The following is a 19,570-nucleotide window of genomic DNA, read 5'->3' on the forward strand; positions in this document are numbered from 1 at the left end:
TTCAAAAAGAAACTGACAAGCTGTTCACCTGCACTAAACCCAAAAACTCAGGGTTATAGTGCAGAGTTATAGCCTCCGTTGCTAGAGGACTCATGTGATCCTTTGAGCAGTGAAGGTGGGAGTCAGCTTTTCAAACTTACCTGCCTTCTCACGTGGGCCCAGGCTTTTACGTCATTAGAACATGAGTGAAGATTTATGCAGATGGACTGGCATATGGGAGCACAGAGGTAGGAGGCAGGGAAGCTCAGAAAAGCCAGGTCTCGCCTTTATTACACAAAGGACCAAATTAGCTTAATAGCAATGGAGGCTATAACTCTGCAACCAGACCATCAATTTATCCAAGTGATAAATCATTTAAGGTTCACCCTTACTATTACCTTTTGTATTCGGTTATGTGCTAGTGAACAACCTGTTAGTTTCCCTTTAAAAGGGTATTCTAAAAAAAAAAATTCAATTCAACTTGTACCAAAAAGTTACACAGATCTGTAACTATACAGATTTGCATTCATTTATATACAAACAAGTTATGCATAGGATATTTGTTGATATATTTATTTAGTTCAGTTGCCAAATTTTACAATTACAAAAAGCCCACTCTGGGGGCTGCATTTGCATTTATCACTGCTTTAGACACTGTATAGTAATATAGTTTTTTTTTAAATAGATATATATATACACCTAATATACAGTACCTAGCTCAACATGGTTAGGCTTCATACGCCATAAAAGTAACGCTGCAGGAAAGACTTATACATTATTTTACTATGTAAAAGCCAACAGTTTCTTGTTGCATTTTTAGCATCCCAAGTGTGTGCTGTTAATTTATACTTTAGTTTGAGTTTGTACCTACCTAGATAATTCTGCTCTGAAACCTAGAAAGGGGGCATGACCTTTGTATTTACTACATTCACAATACATTCATTTTCTTCTGTCCTTGTTTCAGGAACTATGAAAGGTATTTTCTAAAGGCGCAGAAAGTACGACGCTTGATAGCAGATGACTTTGTGAATGTCTTCAAGTCTGGGGTAGATGTCTTACTTACTCCAACCACATTAGGAGATGCAGCTCCTTACCTAGAGTTTATACGAGAGGATAACAGAACTCGCAGTGCCCAAGAGGATATCTTTACCCAATGTGCCAACATGGCTGGTAAGAATTATAAAATAATTATCTTAAAAGGTACCTTTAATCAAAAAAAAACTTTAGATATATTATAGATTAATGTATGCAGAATAACTTTCCAATAGCATGTTATTAAAAAATATGCTTCTTTCTTTTTTTATTTTCCACTTTGAAAAAATTACCACTAGGGGTCTCCCTACCAGTCCTGGCCGCAAGCCTTTTTTTTGCCAGGGAGCAGTGCTGAGCTTGTCTGTGTCTCGGCTGCAGATTTAGGACTTCAGCATGAGTCTGAAATCTATTTAAAAAAAAAAAGGCTTGCGGCCAGGGCTGGTAGTGAGACCCCTAGTGGACATTTTTTCAAAGTGGAAAATGAAATAGAAAGAAGCATATTTTTTAATAACATGCTATTGGAAAGTTATTCTGCATACATTAATCTATAATATATCTTAAGTTTTTTTTTTTTTATGAAAGGTACCCTTTAAATACCATAGGCATGGCATAATTGTATAACATTTTGATTAATACCCCTCAGGTCAAATTACTTACAAGCAGTGATAGTGTGATTAAATACACATCCTTTATAGGTGAAGTGTCTCCGTTTTCCAACTACTAGTTTACTCTTAAAGCAGTTGCCTCACTAAAAACTCATGGCATATCACAAGGGTATGTCATCAATGTCCAATTGTTGGGGATTTATTCTGGTGATTGGCAGGCCTGGTTCACAAGACAGAATGGCTGGGTTCAGACGACAGACTGTCACCACGCAATTTAGCATGAATCTTCCACATGGACATTCTGCAGCAGCAGAATCCCATTGATTTCATTGAGATTCTGCTGCTCTTTTCACATAGCAAAATTTCCAAATTTCCTGATTCCAGCACCTGCAAAAACCTTGAACATATTAATTCTTTTGCATGTCCGCAGGGAACGGCATGTTCTGTGTCAGTGTAATGTCCACACGGAAATTTTCCTTGCATAGATTCCACCATGTGAACATAGCCTTAATAGCCAAAGTGGCAGACACTGTAAGAATGCACCCAGCACAGCAGATTATGGGGGAGATTAATTAAAACCTGTGTCAAGGAAAGGTTAACCAGATGCCCATAGCAACCAATCAGGTTGCTTCTTTTATTTTAAAGAGACCCTTTAAAAAATGAAAGAAGTGATTTGATTGGTTGCTTTTCCTCTGCACAGGTTTTGATAAATCTCCCTCTATGTGCCTTTTAAAGGGGTTATCCACAATAAGGTAATTAACATGCTTAGGAAGGATTTGTGCTTGTCTTGGGGCTAAATGGCTATGTTGTGAGATTACCATAACATTGTGGCTAGCTTTTTGTGAACTGGTATTTCCTGTTTGAGTTTTTCTTTTTTTGCCTACAAATTCCATTATTCCATGTTCCTCCCTCCCACACATCAGCCACCCCACCCATTGAAACATAAATGAGCTGCATCCATTCAAAAGGCCTGTGGTTTTCAATCAGGGTGCCTACAGCTGTTGCATTAGTTGCAGATGGATTTCTCTCCCACCAAGCAATCCCTCCATCCATTGAAGCAGACAGGCTCCCTGTCATCAGCTGACTAGTGAGTCAGGTCTTGGCCGCATTGCAACTTGGGAAAAATCTGAGACAACAGCAATTTTGTATGCTGTTAAAAATAAATATTGGGGTGAAAATCACAGAAGAATTGTGAGAAAACGTCACACACAGGTACAGACACTATATTATGAACTACACTAACTTTACAGCCCCTGTAGCATAGACAAATAAAAAAATTCCTGGAATACCCCTTTTTACAGCTTTTCTTTGTGTCAAATGATCTATGGAACTAGAGGTTCTTTTAGGTGTGATTTAGACACATCACTTTGTGAGTCTTGGTTCAGCATCATTGTAACTTGTTTTTCTCTTTCGGCTCCATTGGGGACACAGATCATGGGTGTATGCTGCTGTCTCTAGGAGGCTTGACACTATGGCAACAAGAAAAGTCGCCTCCTCCCAGCAGGATATACCCACCTCCAGGCCACTGAGCTAATCAGTTTTAGCTTAGTGTCTAAGGAGGTCGACACTAGTCTGGAGTTCTCCCCAGACCAGGTCTCATATTTTTTATTTTCCTAGGTTAGGGAAGTGTTAGTTTTTTATTCCTTTTTCTTTCCTGTTTTCAGGTGGGGACTCAGGAACATAGCGTTCACTGTTTCCCCATTTGCGATTGAGGGGGCACAGGCATCGTGGATGTACTGTCAACCCCCTCTCGCCATTGGTCAGCGCCTGGGGTTGTACCTTATGGGTCCGGGTCCCCCTACCTCCCTGCTCGCCTCGCTCGTACATGGCAGCCCGGCATGATGCAGGTGACAAAAGCTGGCTGAAGACTTCATAGGAAGACTTCATGAGGTAAGTTATTCTGACTAAGGTGAGTATCCCCCTTTTTTCTTTAGGTGTGGACTTTCAACTTCTGGAGACCCCCAGTTTTTGGCCCACTCTTCTATATGGGGACTGTTGGGGCTGGCCAGGAGGGATTTCCCTCCTTTCCTTTATGGGGGGACTTTTATTATATCTGGGGCTGAGCAGTGTGTGGTGTTTTCACAGTATTCGCGTGTGTGTGGTGTTTGCCTTTTTACCACGGCTGCAGAAGGCAGCCGTGGCGCTTGTCTTTCCTTGCGGGCGCTCGGCGCCCGTTCTTACTTTCATTTTGGCAGCGCGACTGCCGACGTTCTCACTTTCATTTCAGCAGTACGGCTGCCGACAGTGTCTTGCCCGCTGGGCTAGGAGCGGGCGCCATTAGGTACCGGGCTGTATTTTACTTCGGCGACCCGGTGCGCTTTAGCTCCGCACACCCAGGCCGCCGAAGCCTGCATAAGGGCGCGAACTAAGCCCCAATCAGCGCTGTGTGTGTGCATAGGGGGTTATTTCAGGGCCAATCACAGAGCCCTTGCGTTTAGCACAGCCCCCTCTGGCCATTGGTTCAGAGGTCTTCTCATCTCCTCCGCAGTTCTCATGGGCATTGCAACATGCTAATCACAGCTTCCTTATGGACACAGCTTGGGTGAGACTGTTCATTTTTTGCTATAGTCTGTGCCCAGTACTGTTCCTCCCTCCACACAGATAACTAGCTCCTTAGTTATCTATCACACTTGTAAGGCTGTAACTCAAAAATGTCTGGTTCTGCCTACACCACTGCTCCCCCAGACCCCCCCCCCCCTGCTATTTCTACCCCGGTTGCTCTTTAGACCTGGTGGGTTCGGCCGCCCCTTCAACCTGGGGTTCCTCCCTCTGACTTGGCTCAGGTCTCCCATTCTGGGGTGACTGCCTTGGAGAGGCCCTCCTACACCGGCCCTCCAGAGGGACCCGCTCTCCCCTTATACGGACGCTCTCGCAGCATCATAGGGGTGTTTCATCTGACTCATTCCCCGAGTCTTCTGACTCCCCTCCCAGGCATCGCCCCGTTACTCCGACCTGTAGCAAGAGTCGCTCCCCCAGAGGACGATCCCACGGTCACCGCTCTGGCTCTCCAGACCCGTGTACCAGGTCCGTCTCCCTCTCTTCCAGGGCCACCTCACACGTTCCCATTAACCTGGTGAACTTGTGGATGAAGTTTCTGATTCGGCCTCCGACTCAGAGGACCGCAAGGATATGCCTGATGTGGTGTACTCATTGGTTTCGGTCATAAGAGACACCTTCCAGCTAAAGGACCCAGGAACTTCGGACGTGGTCCAGAAGTTTCCTCTCATCGTGCCCGACCTCTTCCAGGGCTGCCTCACCTCGTTCCCATTCACCTGGAGAACTTGTGGATGAGGTTTCTGATTCGGACTCCGACTCAAAGGAACGCATGGATGCCTGATGTGGTGTACTCATTTGTTTCTGCCATAAGAGACACCTTTCATCTAAAGGACCCAGGAACTTCGGACGTGGCTCCAGAAGTCTCCTTTCTTCGTGCCCGACCGGCACCCAAGACTTTCAGCTCTCACGCTGACTTTTACGCCCTGCTGGTATCTGCCTGGAGGCACCCTGACAAGAAGTTTCAGGAAACGAAGAAGGTTCATGCACGGTATCCCTTTGCCAAGGACCTCATTGCTCGGTGAACCTCTTCTCCAACTGTGGCTCTGCCGGTCTCTCGCCTCTCTCGGCGCCTACCCGGCCGTTGGCTGATGCGGCTGCCTTCAAGGATCCAGCGGACATGAAGGTGGAGACTTTGGCAAACTGCCTTTGAGACAGCAGGTTCTTCCTGCTTTTGCTTCGGCCTGGGTGTCAAGGGCCCTTTCAGTATGGTCTCCCATCTCCGCCAGGGTAGTCTTCAAGATCCCTCTGGAGGATTTATTTAATCTAGCTCTCCGATGCTCCGCAGCTGGAGATTTTCTGTGTTCTGCTTCCATGCGCAGCCACTGTGCTGCCTTTGCCACAAGCTACCTGGTAGCCACCGTCCCTCCATGTGGCTTAAAGCCTGGAATGTGGACGCCGCCTTCAGGAAGTGAGGCGACGGGCGGGAAAGAGTTCTTTATTATCTCTGGATAAGGCTCACGGAACCGCTTTCCGTCGTAAGTCCTCCTTCCGGTTCTGCGGACCTTTGGTACCAACAAAGGGTACCAACAAAGGGTCCAGCCGGGTGCCTTCACGGGAAGAGGGCTCCCTCCTTCCGGACCTGTCCCTCCCGGAGGTCGGCTATCCGTCCCGGCCGTTTTGCGGCCCCATCAGGCACCCGTAGGCCTTCCTCAGTCTGAAGGGTCACCCCCACCCACGACATTTCTCGGGTGGTTGGTCACCTCTTACTCTTCTGGGATGCCTGGACCACGCACATTCAGGATTTCTGGGTCAGGGATGTGGTAGTCAATGGATACAGGATCGAATTTGCTTCTCTTCCATGGGATTGCTTTTTTTCTTTCCTGGACCCTCCGGTTCCCTTCTGTAGCGAAGGCAGTTCGGGGCGCGCTCCAGCTCCTTTTTTATCCAGGGAGTAATCTCAGCCAGCATCTTCTGCTTTCCCATCCCAAATTGAGTCTCTCCATTCGGTGCTGGTGTTCCTGGTTCACGGGGAATTTTCGTTCCTCGGTGGACATCAAGGATGCCTGCCTCCACATCTCATTTTTTCCCGGGCATCAGCTGTACCTCCGCTTTGCAGTTCCGGATGGTCAGTTTCTATTGTGGCTCTCCATTTCGGTCTGACCACTTCTCTACGGACCTTTACCAAAGTCCTGGCACCTGTGATAGCCCTTTTACGGATAACAGTTGTTTCCGTGATTCCTTACTTGGACAACCTCGTGATCAGAGCTCCAGCCAGGGCCCAGATCCTGAAGAGTCTTAGTCTCAACCTCCAGACCTTGTCTCACTTCGGTTGGATGGTCAATTGGGACAAGTCCAACCGCTCTCCTGGGGCTCCAATTCGACGCGGCCTCTGCCCGCTTTCGACTCCGCCGACCAATCGGCTGACTCTCTTATCAAGAGTCCGATGACTTCGGCACCCTGCTCCAGTTTCCATTCGCTTTTGCATGGATGTCCTGGGCCGTGCCATTTGCCCAGTTTCATCACCAACTTCTTCACTGGTGATTCTCTTCCGGTGGGACAGGTCTCCATTGTCTTTCGACCGCATGATCGTTCTCTCTCGACAGTCTTGTCGGTCCCTTCTATGGTGGCTTCGTTTCCCCCCTGTTTTTTTCAGGGGCACTCCTTCCTGCCCCTCCCTGCCAGTCTGTCGGGCTGGGGAGGTGTTTTCAGGGACCAGCCGGTCTGGGGCCTTGGTCCCCCGAGAAGCCCTTTTCCCCTTCACCATGTTGGGCCTAGGGCAATCCTTTCTTTGCTTGCTTCTTGGGAAATTCCCTTCTGGGCGGAACTCAGGTTTCCGGTCATCTCAGCTATCTTCATTCCGGGCGTCTCTGGGATGTGGTCTTCTCAGCCGGTCCTCAGTCGTCCAAGGCGAGTGGTCCGCACATCCGGAGATGTTTGCAGTGATCTGCAACCCCTGTGGCGCTCCAGGCGTGGACCTCTGCACGTCCTGCCACAACCGAAGTGTTCCCCTCTCTTGGTCGGGCTTTGCCCTACCTTATCTGTTTCCTCCCCTTCCTCTCATTCCAGGGCCATGAGGAAACTCTCAGCAGAGGGTGTTTCCGCCATTCTCGTGGCCCAGCCTGGCCCCGGCGGGCGTGGTACGTCGTCATGGTCAGGCTCTTGAACGACTTAACGCTGCTCCTTCTCTATCGTCTAGACCTCTTATCTCAGGTCTTCTGTTCCACCGCTATTTACCGCCTCTGCTTTGGACGGCGTGGCGGTTGAGACAGCGGTTCTGAGGACCTTTGAGGTTTCTCTTCTCGAGTGGTTCGCACCATGCTGAGGGCACACAAGCCTTCCTCTGCAAGATTTACTACCTGGCGGTCTTATTTTCGTTGGTGTGAAACTCAGCCTTTTTTCTCCGGTCGTGGTTTTCCTTCCCCGACCCGTTTCCCTTTCCAGTCGGGGCTGGTCCAAGGGTTGGCTTTCAGCTCCCTTAACCCGATAAAGACCCTTGACGTACGCGTACGTCATGACACCCTGGTACTTAAGGACCCATGACGTACGCGTACGTCATGGACAATTTCGGCCCCCGCCGCCCACCGGGTGGGGATCGGACCGGGATGCCTGCTGAAATCATTCAGCAGGCATCCAGTGCAAAGGCCCAGGGGGGGTCATCAGACCCCCCCATGTCGGCGATCGCGGCAAATCGCAAGTGAATTCACACTTGTGATTTGCGCAATTCCGGGTCATTCCGGGTCTATGGTGACCCGGAATAGAAGGGGGATCGCGGGTGTCCATGACACCCACAACCCCCCTGAAGAGATAGGAGTGAGGTGGCAGGGGTGCCACCCCTCCTATCCCTGCTATTGGTGGTCTAGACGCGACCACCAATAGCAGATCGGGAGCGGGGGGGGGGGTTTACTTTCGTTTTCCCCATCCTGCCCACCCACAATAGGCGGGGCAGGACGGGGAAACCCGACAGGGACCGGTGCCGAAGATCCACTTACCGATCCGGAGGTTGCGGGCGACGGAGATCGGCTGGCGGCGATGGAGATCGGTGGGCGGCGACGTTGTGCGGCTGGATCCTACGGAAGCCGGTGAGTTGCCTAGCGACATCTGGAGGATACAGTCTGAGACCACTAGATAGTGGTCTCTAACTGTAGCCCTCCAGATGTTGCAAAACTACAACTCCCAGCATGCCCAGACAGCTGTTTGGACATGCTGGAATATGTAGTTTTGCAACAGCTGGAGGGCTACAGTTTGAGACCACTATATAGTGGTCCCTAAACTGTAGCCCTCCAGATCTTGCAAAACTACAACTCCTAGCATGCCCAAACAGCTGTTTGCTGTCCGGGCATGCTGGGATTTGTAGTTTTGCAACAGCTGGAGGTCCACAGTTTGGAGATCACTTTGCAGTGGTCTCTAAAACTGTAGCCCTCCAGATGTTGCAAAACTGCAAATCCCAGAATGCCCAAACAGCTGTCTCGGCATGCTGGGAGTTGTAGTTGCGTACCTCCAGCTGTTGCATAACTACATCTCCCAGTATACCCTTTGGTGATAAGTACATGCAGAGAGTTGTAGTTTTGCAACAGCTGGAGGCATACTGGTTGGAAAATACTGAGTTAGATAACAGAACCTAACTGAAGGTTTTCCAACCAGTGTGCCTCCAGCTGTTGCAAAACTACAACTCCCAGCATGCACGGTCTGTCAGTACATGCTGGGAGTTGTAGTTTTGAAACAGCTTGAGGTTTGCCCCCCCCCCCCCCCCATGTGAACGTACAGGGTACATTCACACGGGCAGGTTTACAGTAAGTTTCTTGCTTCAAGTTTGGGCTGCGGCAAATTTTTTGCCGCAGCGCAAACTCCTAGCGGGAAACTTACTGTAACCCGCCAGTGCGAATGTACCCTAAAAACACTACACTACACTACACTAACACATAATAAAGGGTAAAACACTACATATACACCCCCTTACACTGTCCCCCCAATAAAAATTAAAAACGTATTGTACGGCAGTGTCCAAAACGGAGCCTCCAGCTGTTGCAAAACAACAACTCCCAGAATTTCTGGACAGCCACTGACTGTCCAGGCATGCTGGGAGTTTAGCAACAGCTGGAGGCACCCTGTTTGGGAATCACTGGCGTAGAATACCCCTATGTCCACCCCTATGCAATCCCCAATATAGTCCTCAAATGTGCATGGCGCTCTCACTTCAGAGTCCTGTCGTATTTCAAGGAAACAGGTTAGGGCCACATATGGGGTATCTCCGTACTCGGGAGAAATTGCACTACAAATTTTGGGGGGATTTTTCTCCTTTTACCCCTTATGAAAAGGAAAAGTTGGGGGCTACACCAACTGTAAAAAAATTAAAAAATTTACACTAACATGCTGGTGTTGCCCCATACTTTTTATTTTCACAAGCGTTAAAAGGAAAAAAAAAACAAAATTTGTTACGCAATTTCTCCTGAGTACTTAAATACCCCATATGTAGGCGTAAAATGCTCTGCGGTCGCACAACAAGGCTCAGGAGTGAGAGCGCACCATGTACATTTGAGGCCTAAATTGGTGATTTGCACAGGGGTGGCCGATTTTACAGCGGTTCAGACATAAACGCAAAAAAATAAATACCCACATGTGACCCCATTTTTGAAACTACACCCCTCATGGAATGTAATAAGGGGTACAGTGAGCATTTACGCCCCACAGGTGTCTGACAGATTTTTGGAATAGTGGTACGTGAAAATGAAAAATGTAATTTTTCATTTGCACAGCCCACTGTTCCAAAGATCTGTCAAACGCCAGTGGGGTGTAAATACTCACTGCACCCCTTATTAAATTCTGTGAGGGGTGTAGTTTCCAAAATAGGGTCACATGTGGGGGGGTCCACTGTTCTGGCACCACGGGGGGCTTTGTAAACGCACATGGCCCCTGACTTCCATTCCAAACAATTTTTTTCCCAAAAGCTCAATGGCGCTCCTTCTCTTCTGAGCATTGTAGTGCGCCAGCAGAGCACTTGACGTCCACACATGGGGTATTTCCATACCAGAAGAGATGGGGTTTCAAATTTTGGGGGGCATTTTGTCCTATTACCCCTTGTAAAAAGTTTAAATTTGAGGGAAAACTAGCATTTTAGTGGAAAAAAAAAAATCATTTACACATCCAACATTCACGAAAAGTCGTCAAACACCTGTGGGGTGTTAAGGCTCACTGGACCCCTTGTTACATGCCTTGAGGGGTGTAGTTTCTAAAATAGTATGCCATGTGGGGTTTTTATTAATTCTTTTGCTGTTCTGGCACCATAGGGGCTTCCTAAATGTGACATGCCCCCCAAAAACCATTTCAGAAAAACTCACTCTCCAAAATCCCACTGTCGCTCCTTCCCTTTTGAGCCCTCTACTGCCCCCGCCGAACACTTGACATACACATATGAGGTATTTTCTTACTCGAGAGAAATTGGGTTGCACATTTTAGGAAGATTTCTCTCCTTTTACCCCTTGTAAAAATTCAATAACTGGGTCTACAAGAACATGTGAGTGTAAAAAATGAAGATTTTGAATTTTCTCCTTCAATTTGCTGCTATTCCTGTGAAACACCTAAAGGGTTAACAAACCTTTTGAATGTCATTTTGAATACTTTGAGGGGTGCAGTTTTTATAATGGGGTCATTTGTCGGGTATTTCTAATAAGAAGGCCCTTCAAATCCACTTCAAAACAGAATTGGTCCCTGAAAAATTTCGATTTAGAAAATTTTGTGAAAAATCGGGAAATTGCTGTTATACTTTGAAGCCCTCTGATGTCTTCCAAAAGTAAAAACATGTCAACTTTATGATGGAAACATAAAGTAGACATATTGTATATGTGAATCAATATATAATTTATTTGGAATATTCATTTTCCTTATAAGCAGAGAGCTTCAAAGTTAAAAAAATGCAAAATTTTCAATTTTTTTCATCAAATTTTGGCATTTTTCACCAAGAAATGATGCAAGTATCGACAAAATTTTACCACTAACATAAAGTAGAATATGTCACAAAAAACAATCTTGGAATCAGAATAAAAGGTAAAAGCATCCTAGAGTTATTAATGTTTAAAGTGACAGTGGTCAGATGTGCAAAAAATGGCCGTGTCCTACAGTGAAAATTGGCTGGGTCCTTAAGGGGTTAAGGGTCAAAGGTTCGGCCCTTTCCATTCTTTTTCAATGTCCTCTGGCGTTCAATTATCATGTCCGAACCTGGTTCAGGGAGTGGCACAAGCTGCCCCTCCCTATCGGTCCCGTTCTTTCCCTTGGGACTTAGACTTGGTCTTAGGTGGCCTGCGAGGTGCCCCTTTTGAACCTCTCAGGGATATTTCTCTTCGCCTCCTTCCCCGGAAGGTGGCGTTCCTTATTGCTCTTACCTCTGTTAGGAGGGGTCAGAGCTGGCAGCTCTCTCCTGCCGTTCTCCCTCCCTGGTTGTATACCAGGACAAGTTGTTTTCCATCCAGGTCCGTCCTTCTGAACTGAGGTGGTTTTGGTTTTTCATCTCAATGAGGACATCGTCCTACCGTCCTTTTGTCCAGCCCCTTCTCATCCCTGGGAGCGTTTGCTCCACCACTTGGTTGTGATGAGGGCTGTTCGGACTTGTCTCTCAGTCACTCTTTCCTTTCGGCTGTGTGACTCCCTTTTTTGTTTTTCCGGAAGGTCGTCGTACAGGACAACCTGCTTCTATGGGCACCATTTTTTGGTGGATCCGGTCTGCTATTTCGGAAGCTTACCGCTGGAAGGGGAAGATCCCACCCTTCAGGGTTTTGGCTCATTCCACCCGTTTTTCGGGGCATCCTGGGCACTCCACTACGTGGCTTCGGCCTCGCAGTTCTGTAGAGCGTCCATGTGGTCGTCTTTGCACAATTTTACAAGGTCCTACCAGATTCATACCTTTGCATCAGCTGATGCTCCTCTGGGCCGTAAGGCGTTGCAGGCGGCGGTGGTCCACCTGTCCACCTGACTGATTTCCTTACCCACCCAAGGGACGGCTTTGGTACATCCCATGGTCTGTGTCCCCCAATGGAGCCAAAATAGAGAAGGAGATTTTTATGCTTACCGTAAAATCTCTTTCTCGAAGGATCCATTGGAGGACACAGCTCCCACCCTTTTTCTGGTGTTCCTATTTCAGTTATCTGTCCGAAGGTGGGTTCAGTTACCTTTCTTCTGGTTGCTCGGACAGTTTGTGGTTTTTTCTTTTGACCTGTCGGTCTTCTCCTATTGCTCTGGGACTAAAACTGATTAGCTCAGTGGCCTGGAGGCGGGTATATCCTGCTGGGAGGAGCCGACTTTTCTTGTTGCCATAGTGTCAAGCCTCCTAGAGACAGCAGCATATACCCATGGTCTGTGTCCCCCAATGGATCCTTCGTGAAAGAGATTTTACGGTAAGCATAAAAATCTCCTTTTTACAATCAAGAATGCTGGCAGAAGCTGGTTAGCCAGATTTCTGTTACAATTGATAAGCGTGGAATACTCCTTTTTTTTTTTTTTTTACTTTTTATAAGGTATCCTACAGGGTGGGCCATTTATATGGATACACCTTAATAAAATGGGAATGGTTGGTGATATTAACTTCCTGTTTGTGGCACATTAGTATATGTGAGGGGGGGGGGGGGGGGACTTTTCAAGATGGGTGATGACCATGGCGGCAATTTTGAAGTCGGCCATTTTGAATCCAACTATTGTTTTTTCAATAGGAAGAGGGTCATGTGACACATCAAACGTATTGGGAATTTCACAAGAAAAGCAATGATGTGCTTTCCTTGGTTTTAACGTAACTTTATTCTTTCATGAGTTATTTACAAGTTTCTGACCACTTATAAAATGTGTTCATTGTGCTGCCCATTGTGTTGGATTGTCAATGCAACCCTCTTCTCCCACTCTTCACACACTGATAACAACACCGCAGGAGAAATGCTAGCACAGGCTTCCAGTATCCGTAGTTTCAGGTGCTACAGAATGGACAAAACAAAAATTGGAACAGGACCCTCAGTTTACGCAGAAGATTTTGTTCAGTAATGAGGCAAACTTTTATGTAAATGGTGAAGTTAACAAACCCACCACTATTGTTCTGACACTAACCCACATTGGATAGATCCCTCTAAGACTGTTGGAACACAAAAATTGATGATATGGTGTGGTATATGGGGTACAAAGATAGTGGGGCCATTCTTCATCAATGGAAACCTCAAGGCCACTGGATATGCGAAATTGCTACATGATGATGTGTTTCCCTCTTTATGCACTGAAACTGGCATGTTCCCTGAGTTTTTCCAGCAAGATGGTGCACCACCACATTATGGGTGTCAGGTCCGAGCATTCCTAGAGGAACAGTTTCCTGGAAAGTGGATTGGTCGTCGTGGGCCAGTTGAATGGCCCCCAAGGTCTTCCGATCTGACCCCCTTAGACTTTTATCTTTGGGGTCATCTGAAGGCAATTGTCTATGCTGTGAAGATACAAGATGTGCAGCACCTGAAACTACATATACTGGAAGCCTGTGCTAGCATTTCTCCTGCGGTGTTGCTATCAGCGTGTGAAGAGTGGGAGAAGAGGGTTGCATTGACAATCCAACACAATGGGCAGCACATTGAACACATTTTATAAGTGGTCAGAAACTTGTAAATAACTCATTAAAGAATAAAATTACGTTAAAACCAAGCACCATTGTTTTTATTGTGAAATTCTCAATAAGTTTGATGTTTCACATGACCCTCTTCCTATTGAAAAAACTAAAGTTGGATTCAAAATGGCCGACTTCAAAATGGCCGCCATTGTCACCACCCATCTTGAAAAGTTTCCCCCTTCACATAAACTAATGTGCCACAAACAGGAAGTTAATATCACCAACCATTCCCATTTTATTAAGGTGTATCCATATAAATGGCCCACCCTGTATATAAATGTTCTATTTAGTTTCTCTTATTCTGTGTTTTAAAAGGTTTTTGTTTTTTCACAAGGTGTTCCTGCTATAACCATTCCTGCCGGCCTTTCGACTCAAGGACTGCCTCTGGGTCTCCAGTTCATTGGGCAAGCTTTTTGTGAACAGCAGCTCCTCAGTGTGGCCAAGTGGTTTGAAAAGCAAACTAACTTCTCTCCCTTAGCATTTCATAAAAATCATGAAGATGGACACATAGCTAAAAGACAAAGTAAATCATCTTCTTCATTGTAGTCAATAAAAAAAAAAAAAAAAAGAGGTTGGAGCTACTTACTACTATGTAATATGGTCACATGTAAATTCTGTGTACATATTGTATGACCTGCCTAGAGACATTATCATTTAACATTCGGAAAGCCCAGGCATTTTCTCCTTTAATCCACTGTTGCATTTAGTTGCAGCTTCATTTAGAGGAGCTTCATTTAGCTAGCACAGAAACTTGCCATTGTTCACAGAGATACCTTAGCATGATGTGAACAAATAACAGCCAGCTCAGGGGATCAATCAATGCTTGTATATAGAGGTAGGCCAAAAATCAGTCCTGAGTCACCAACTCCACCTGCGGTTTGAAAGACATGGAGTTGACAACAGCAGTGCACTATGTGAGGAATGGAACAAAACAATGTTTCCCAGATTTTCTTGCAGGAGTGTTGTGATTAGTTTATTCAATCTGGTACGTGTCCTTGAAACACCATGGGAAGCAAAGATGGGACACAGCTGATAAATATATAAGGCTTTGTTCGCACTGTCAGTAAAGTACAATACATTACCATATTGTCTTTTATTACTATATTAGTATAGTTATACACAAGTCTTGTAAACTTCAACTCTTCAAATACAAGTTATTTTTGTCCACTAGGTATACATTTTTGCCAAGGTGAGACATGAATATTATGATTCAAATGAATCTGAATGTTGTTTAATAATATGTTGAAAGACCAATCATTCCAACCATTTCTGAGGGGCCGGCCTCTGCTCTGTAACCTAGTGACTGAGAAAATCTTTGCAGGTATAAAAAATACTCTGGTTTTGATTTAATGTATATTACTTCTCTATCCACTGGTTCCTGTTTGTATTATTACTGTTTAGTTTACCGTCATCTGTAAAAGTGAAAGGTCAATTCCTGGCTTCTCAAAAAATTCTAGTATTGCCAGATCAAGCACGTTTGCATATAATCTAACAAAAAAAAAGTGGAACAGCACCTTATTCTTTATTGCTATTCCATGACAAAATGCAGGTGAAGGTGCACTGGACTGGGCAGGCTGCCATTGTGCTGAGGAATAAATTGTAGTATACTACTATACATGGTAGACCGCTATTTCTTATTTTCTCCATTTCAAAGGGCAGAACCAGAACTGGGTTGTTTGCCAGTATCTGACCAATCACTCACAGTACCTACCGTATTTTCCGGCGTATAAGCCGACAGTTAAAATACAGAGTTTGGATTATACTCGCCGTATAAGACTACCCCTCTACCGCGATGTATGGTACTTTACCATTGTTCCCCCCACACTGGGTTGTCAGCATAGTTCCCCACACTAGGTAGGCAGCATAGTTCCCCCTACATTAGGTTGTCAGCATAGTCCCCCCCCCCCCCCCACATTAGGTTGTCAGCATAGTTCCCCCTACATTAGGTTGTCAGCATAGTTCCTCCTACATTAGATTGTCAGCATTGTTCCCCCACATTAGGTTGGCAGCATAGTTCCCCCACATTAGGTTGGCAGTATTGTTCCCCCCACATTAGGTTGGCAGCATAGTTCCCCCACATTTAGGTTGTCGGCATAGTTTCCCCACATTAGGTTATCAGCATAGTTCCCCCACATTAGGTTGTCAGCATAGTTCCCCCACATTATATTGGCACTATAGTTCCCCCACATTAGGTTGTAGTTCCCCCACATTAGGCTGGCAGTATAATTGCCCCACATTAGATTGTAGCTCCCCACATTAGGTTGGCAGTTCCCCCACATTAGCCTGGCAGTATAGTTCCCCCACATTAGGTTGGCAGTATCGTTCCCCCCACATTAGGCTGGCAGTATTGTTCCCCCCACATAAGGTTGGTAGTATAATTCCCCCCACATTAGGCTGGCAGTATACCCCCACATTAGGTTGGCAGTATACCCCCCCCCCCCGTTAGGTTGTAGTTCCCCCCACATTTGGTAGGCAGTATCATTCCCCCCACATTTGGTAGGCAGTGGACCCCACAGACATACAGCCTTCAGCCATATGCAGTGTGTAGCTGGAGGCTGTATGCCTGTGTACTGCCCCGCTTCAGTGCTCCGTCCACCGCTTCTCCGGTCAGGGGTCATGATCTACTGCTAGGGCCTATAGGCCATAGCAGTAGGTCCCGGGACCGGAGGAGCGGTGGTCGGAGCACTGAAGATGACGTGCCGCTGGTAACTGTCAGCCCCTGTGTTTTTAAAGTTAAAGCTGGGCCGCAGAAAGGTAACCGGGACATCCTTTTGTCCTGAAAAGAACTTTCTGGACACAGGGATGTCCCCAATTTGAAGGAGAAAATTAATCTGGGCCGGGACTCCCGGTGTATGGATAATCCATACCCAGGGCGTCGCGGCCGACTTCAGCACCCGGCATAGAAGACGACCCCCGACTTTTGAGAAAATTTTACCGGGTTAAAAAGTCATTTTATATGCCGGAAAATAGGGTTTTCTTTATTGCTATTTCATGACATAATGCTGGGGAAAGTGTACTGGACTGAACAGGCTGGCACTGTGCTAGGGGATAAAATACAGCACACTACTATAGATGGTATCTGTAGGGAGAAGGAATTACTGATGCACTAGCTTTGCAAGTTACTTTGTGAACAGAAAGGAAATAAACAGAAGCAATAAATGGGTTACTTTAAGCACTGATGTTGCCCATGGTGGAGAGAGGCAAAAGGGAAGAGAGTGAAGATTACATTAGGAAGCAAGTACTCTATACATACAGTAGTAGAAATACAAAAGACAGCTGCCCTGAAGTGTCAGAAAGTGAGATCTTTTGTTCAGCTCAGAAAACTGCTAAGAGTTGTCCAGTCATTGCTGGTAGGCAGGGCCATGGAGGTTTTTATCACAAGAAACTTGGAACATAAACAGAGATGATCCCACCTATATGACACTTCAGGAAGCATTAGCCAGGACAAAAGCAGTTTTCTTAGTCATGCAGTCTGCATGACTGAGAGCACAGGTATGAAGTATCTCTACTTCTTGATGACTATTAGGACTCTCAGCAATTTTGACAGCTCAACACTGTTGACACAGACTTCTTTTTAACTTTTTCAGCAGTTTGAGCTACAAAAGATTTTTTTGTCTAATCGGACCAGGTGGGATAGCTTTCACTTACTACAAGCATCAGTAAACCTTGGGGGCCCAAGACATGTCAAGCCACTTTTTGCCTTTCCTAGGACCACTTTGGTTGGTTCTGGGAACATCTAAAAAAAACTGCCATTTTAGAGATGCTCATGCTTGTCTATTTTTCCAGCTTCTAACACGTACATTTTGAAAACAGACTGTTCATTTGCTGCATAATATATCCCACACCTTCCAAGGTGCTGTTATAATAAGATAATCGGTGATATTCACTTTACCTGTCAGTGGTTTTAATGTGATGGCTGACTGATGTATAAGAGTATGTTTGCCCACAATAAAATTGGCTGTTTTTTTTTGTTTTGTTTTATTTACAATTGGGATGTATTTTGGGCACTTCAAGCCCTAAATTATGTATCAAAATACAGCCTTAAATTGACATGTAAACAATAAAAAAAAAAAAAGGGCCTGACCGTTTTCTGGCCATGAAATTGAACTATGAAAACAAGGGAATAAAATCTAATGGGGAAAAAATGCAATTTTTTGGGAAATTTTTAGACCTGTTTTACTGACCAAATGGAAATTAAGGAGACCAGTATTTCAAGCATCGGTAAAAAGTAAAATTACTCAGACATTAGATTCGGCAGATTAATTAAAGAGGTACTAGGCCCCTAGACATCTTATCTCCTATCCAAAGGATAGGGGATAAGATGTCTGATCGCCGGTGTCCCGCTGCTGGGGGCCCCCGCAATCTCCCCTGCAGCACCCGCTTGTCATCAGCTGCAGGGGCAAAGATCGCTCCGTGCTGATGACTCACAGGCCGGAGTATCGTCATGTCACGGCCCCGCCCCCTCGTAATGTCATGCCCAGCCTCCTCAATGCAAGCCTACTGGAGGGCTACCACACCATCTTCCCTGTATTGTGAGTCATCGGCACGGAGCAATCTTCGCTCTCTGCAGCTGATGATAAGCAGTTGCTGTAGGAAAGATTGTGGGGGTCCCCTGCGGCCAGACCCCCTCAATCAGACATCTTATCCCCTATCCTTTGGATAGGGGATAAGATGTCTAGGGGTGGAGTACCCCTTTAAGGGATACTGCTCTTAACCCCTTCCCGCAGAATGTCATATATAAACGCCGGGTTGTGCAGTGCGTTCGCGCATCCCGGCGTTTATAAATGACATGCAGTTAACCCGGCGATGCGCAGCATCGCACGGGTTAACTGGCAGAAGTCCCGCTGTTTCCAGCAGGGGACAACTTCTGCTTCACCCCCAGGACCATCAATTGATGGTCCTGGTCAGCGATCACTGTGATTGGTCCCTGTGGACCAATCACAGTGATCTGGGGTGAAAGTTCAGTTCCCCCGCACTGCCCGCCCCTGGAAGTCGGGCAGAACGGGGGACGAAGGCTGCAGGGGCTCGCGGGGACCTGCGGTACACGGGGGGGAACAGGAGGGGACCGGCGGACTTACCTGATCCAGCGGCGGGACCGAGGAGCAGCGCGGGACCGGCCACGTGGACGAGCAGCGACGGGTAAGTATGTGGTCCTCAGAGGCAGCAGTGAAGATCTTCACTGCTGCTTCTAGGAGTCTGAAAACTACAACTCCCAGCATGCCTAGACAGGCTTTGGCTGTCTGGGCATGCTGGGAGTTGTAGTTTTGCAACATCTGGAGGGCCTCAGTTTGGAGACCATTGTATAATGGTCTCCAATCTGTGCTCTTCCAGCTGTTGCAAAACTACAACTCCCAGCATGCACTGACTGTCCAGGCATGCTGGGAGTTTTAGTTCAGCAACATCTGGCCCTTCAGATGTTGCCGAACTACAACTCCCAGCATGCCCTTCAGCTGTCTGGGCATGCTGGGAGTTGTAGTTTTGCAACAGCTGGAGACACACTGGTTGGGAAACATTGTTTCTAACTCAGTGTTTCCTAACCTGTCTGCCTCCAGCTGTTGCAAAACTATAACTCCCAGCATGCACTAAAAGACCATGCATGCTGGGAGTTGTAGTTTTGCAACATCTGGAGGGCCCCAGTTTGGAGACCATTGTATAATGGTCTCCAATCTGTGCTCTTCCAGCTGTTGCAAAACTACAACTCCCAGTATGCACTGACTGTCCAGGCATGCTGGGAGTTTTAGTTCAGCAACATCTGGCCCTTCAGATGTTGCCGAACTACAACTCCCAGCATGCCCTTCAGCTGTCTGGGCATGCTGGGAGTTGTAGTTTTGCAACA

At 46.5% G+C, this 19,570-nt stretch overlaps 1 protein-coding gene across 2 annotated transcripts in view; it reads left to right on the top strand.

Annotated features, from left to right (window-relative positions):
• QRSL1 (glutaminyl-tRNA amidotransferase subunit QRSL1) overlaps positions 1-16,125 on the top strand; it is a 47,332-nt gene extending 31,207 nt beyond the window's left edge. Inside the window, exons 10-12 of one of the 2 annotated variants that reach the window (XR_008891298.1) lie at positions 944-1,149; positions 14,069-15,872; positions 15,927-16,124. Coding sequence is in view for 1 of the 2 variants with exons in the window: in XM_056566229.1 (XP_056422204.1) it covers positions 944-1,149; positions 14,069-14,280 (418 nt within the window). In the remaining variant the exon portion in view is untranslated. Of the gene's footprint in view, positions 1-943; positions 1,150-14,068 lie in introns of both variants that reach the window. The other variant, XM_056566229.1, reaches the window with a different exon arrangement.
• Positions 16,126-19,570: the final 3,445 nt, after the last annotated feature.

Source organism: Hyla sarda, chromosome 3 (assembly GCF_029499605.1).
Source record: "Hyla sarda isolate aHylSar1 chromosome 3, aHylSar1.hap1, whole genome shotgun sequence".
Classification (NCBI taxonomy): Eukaryota; Metazoa; Chordata; class Amphibia; order Anura; family Hylidae; genus Hyla; species Hyla sarda.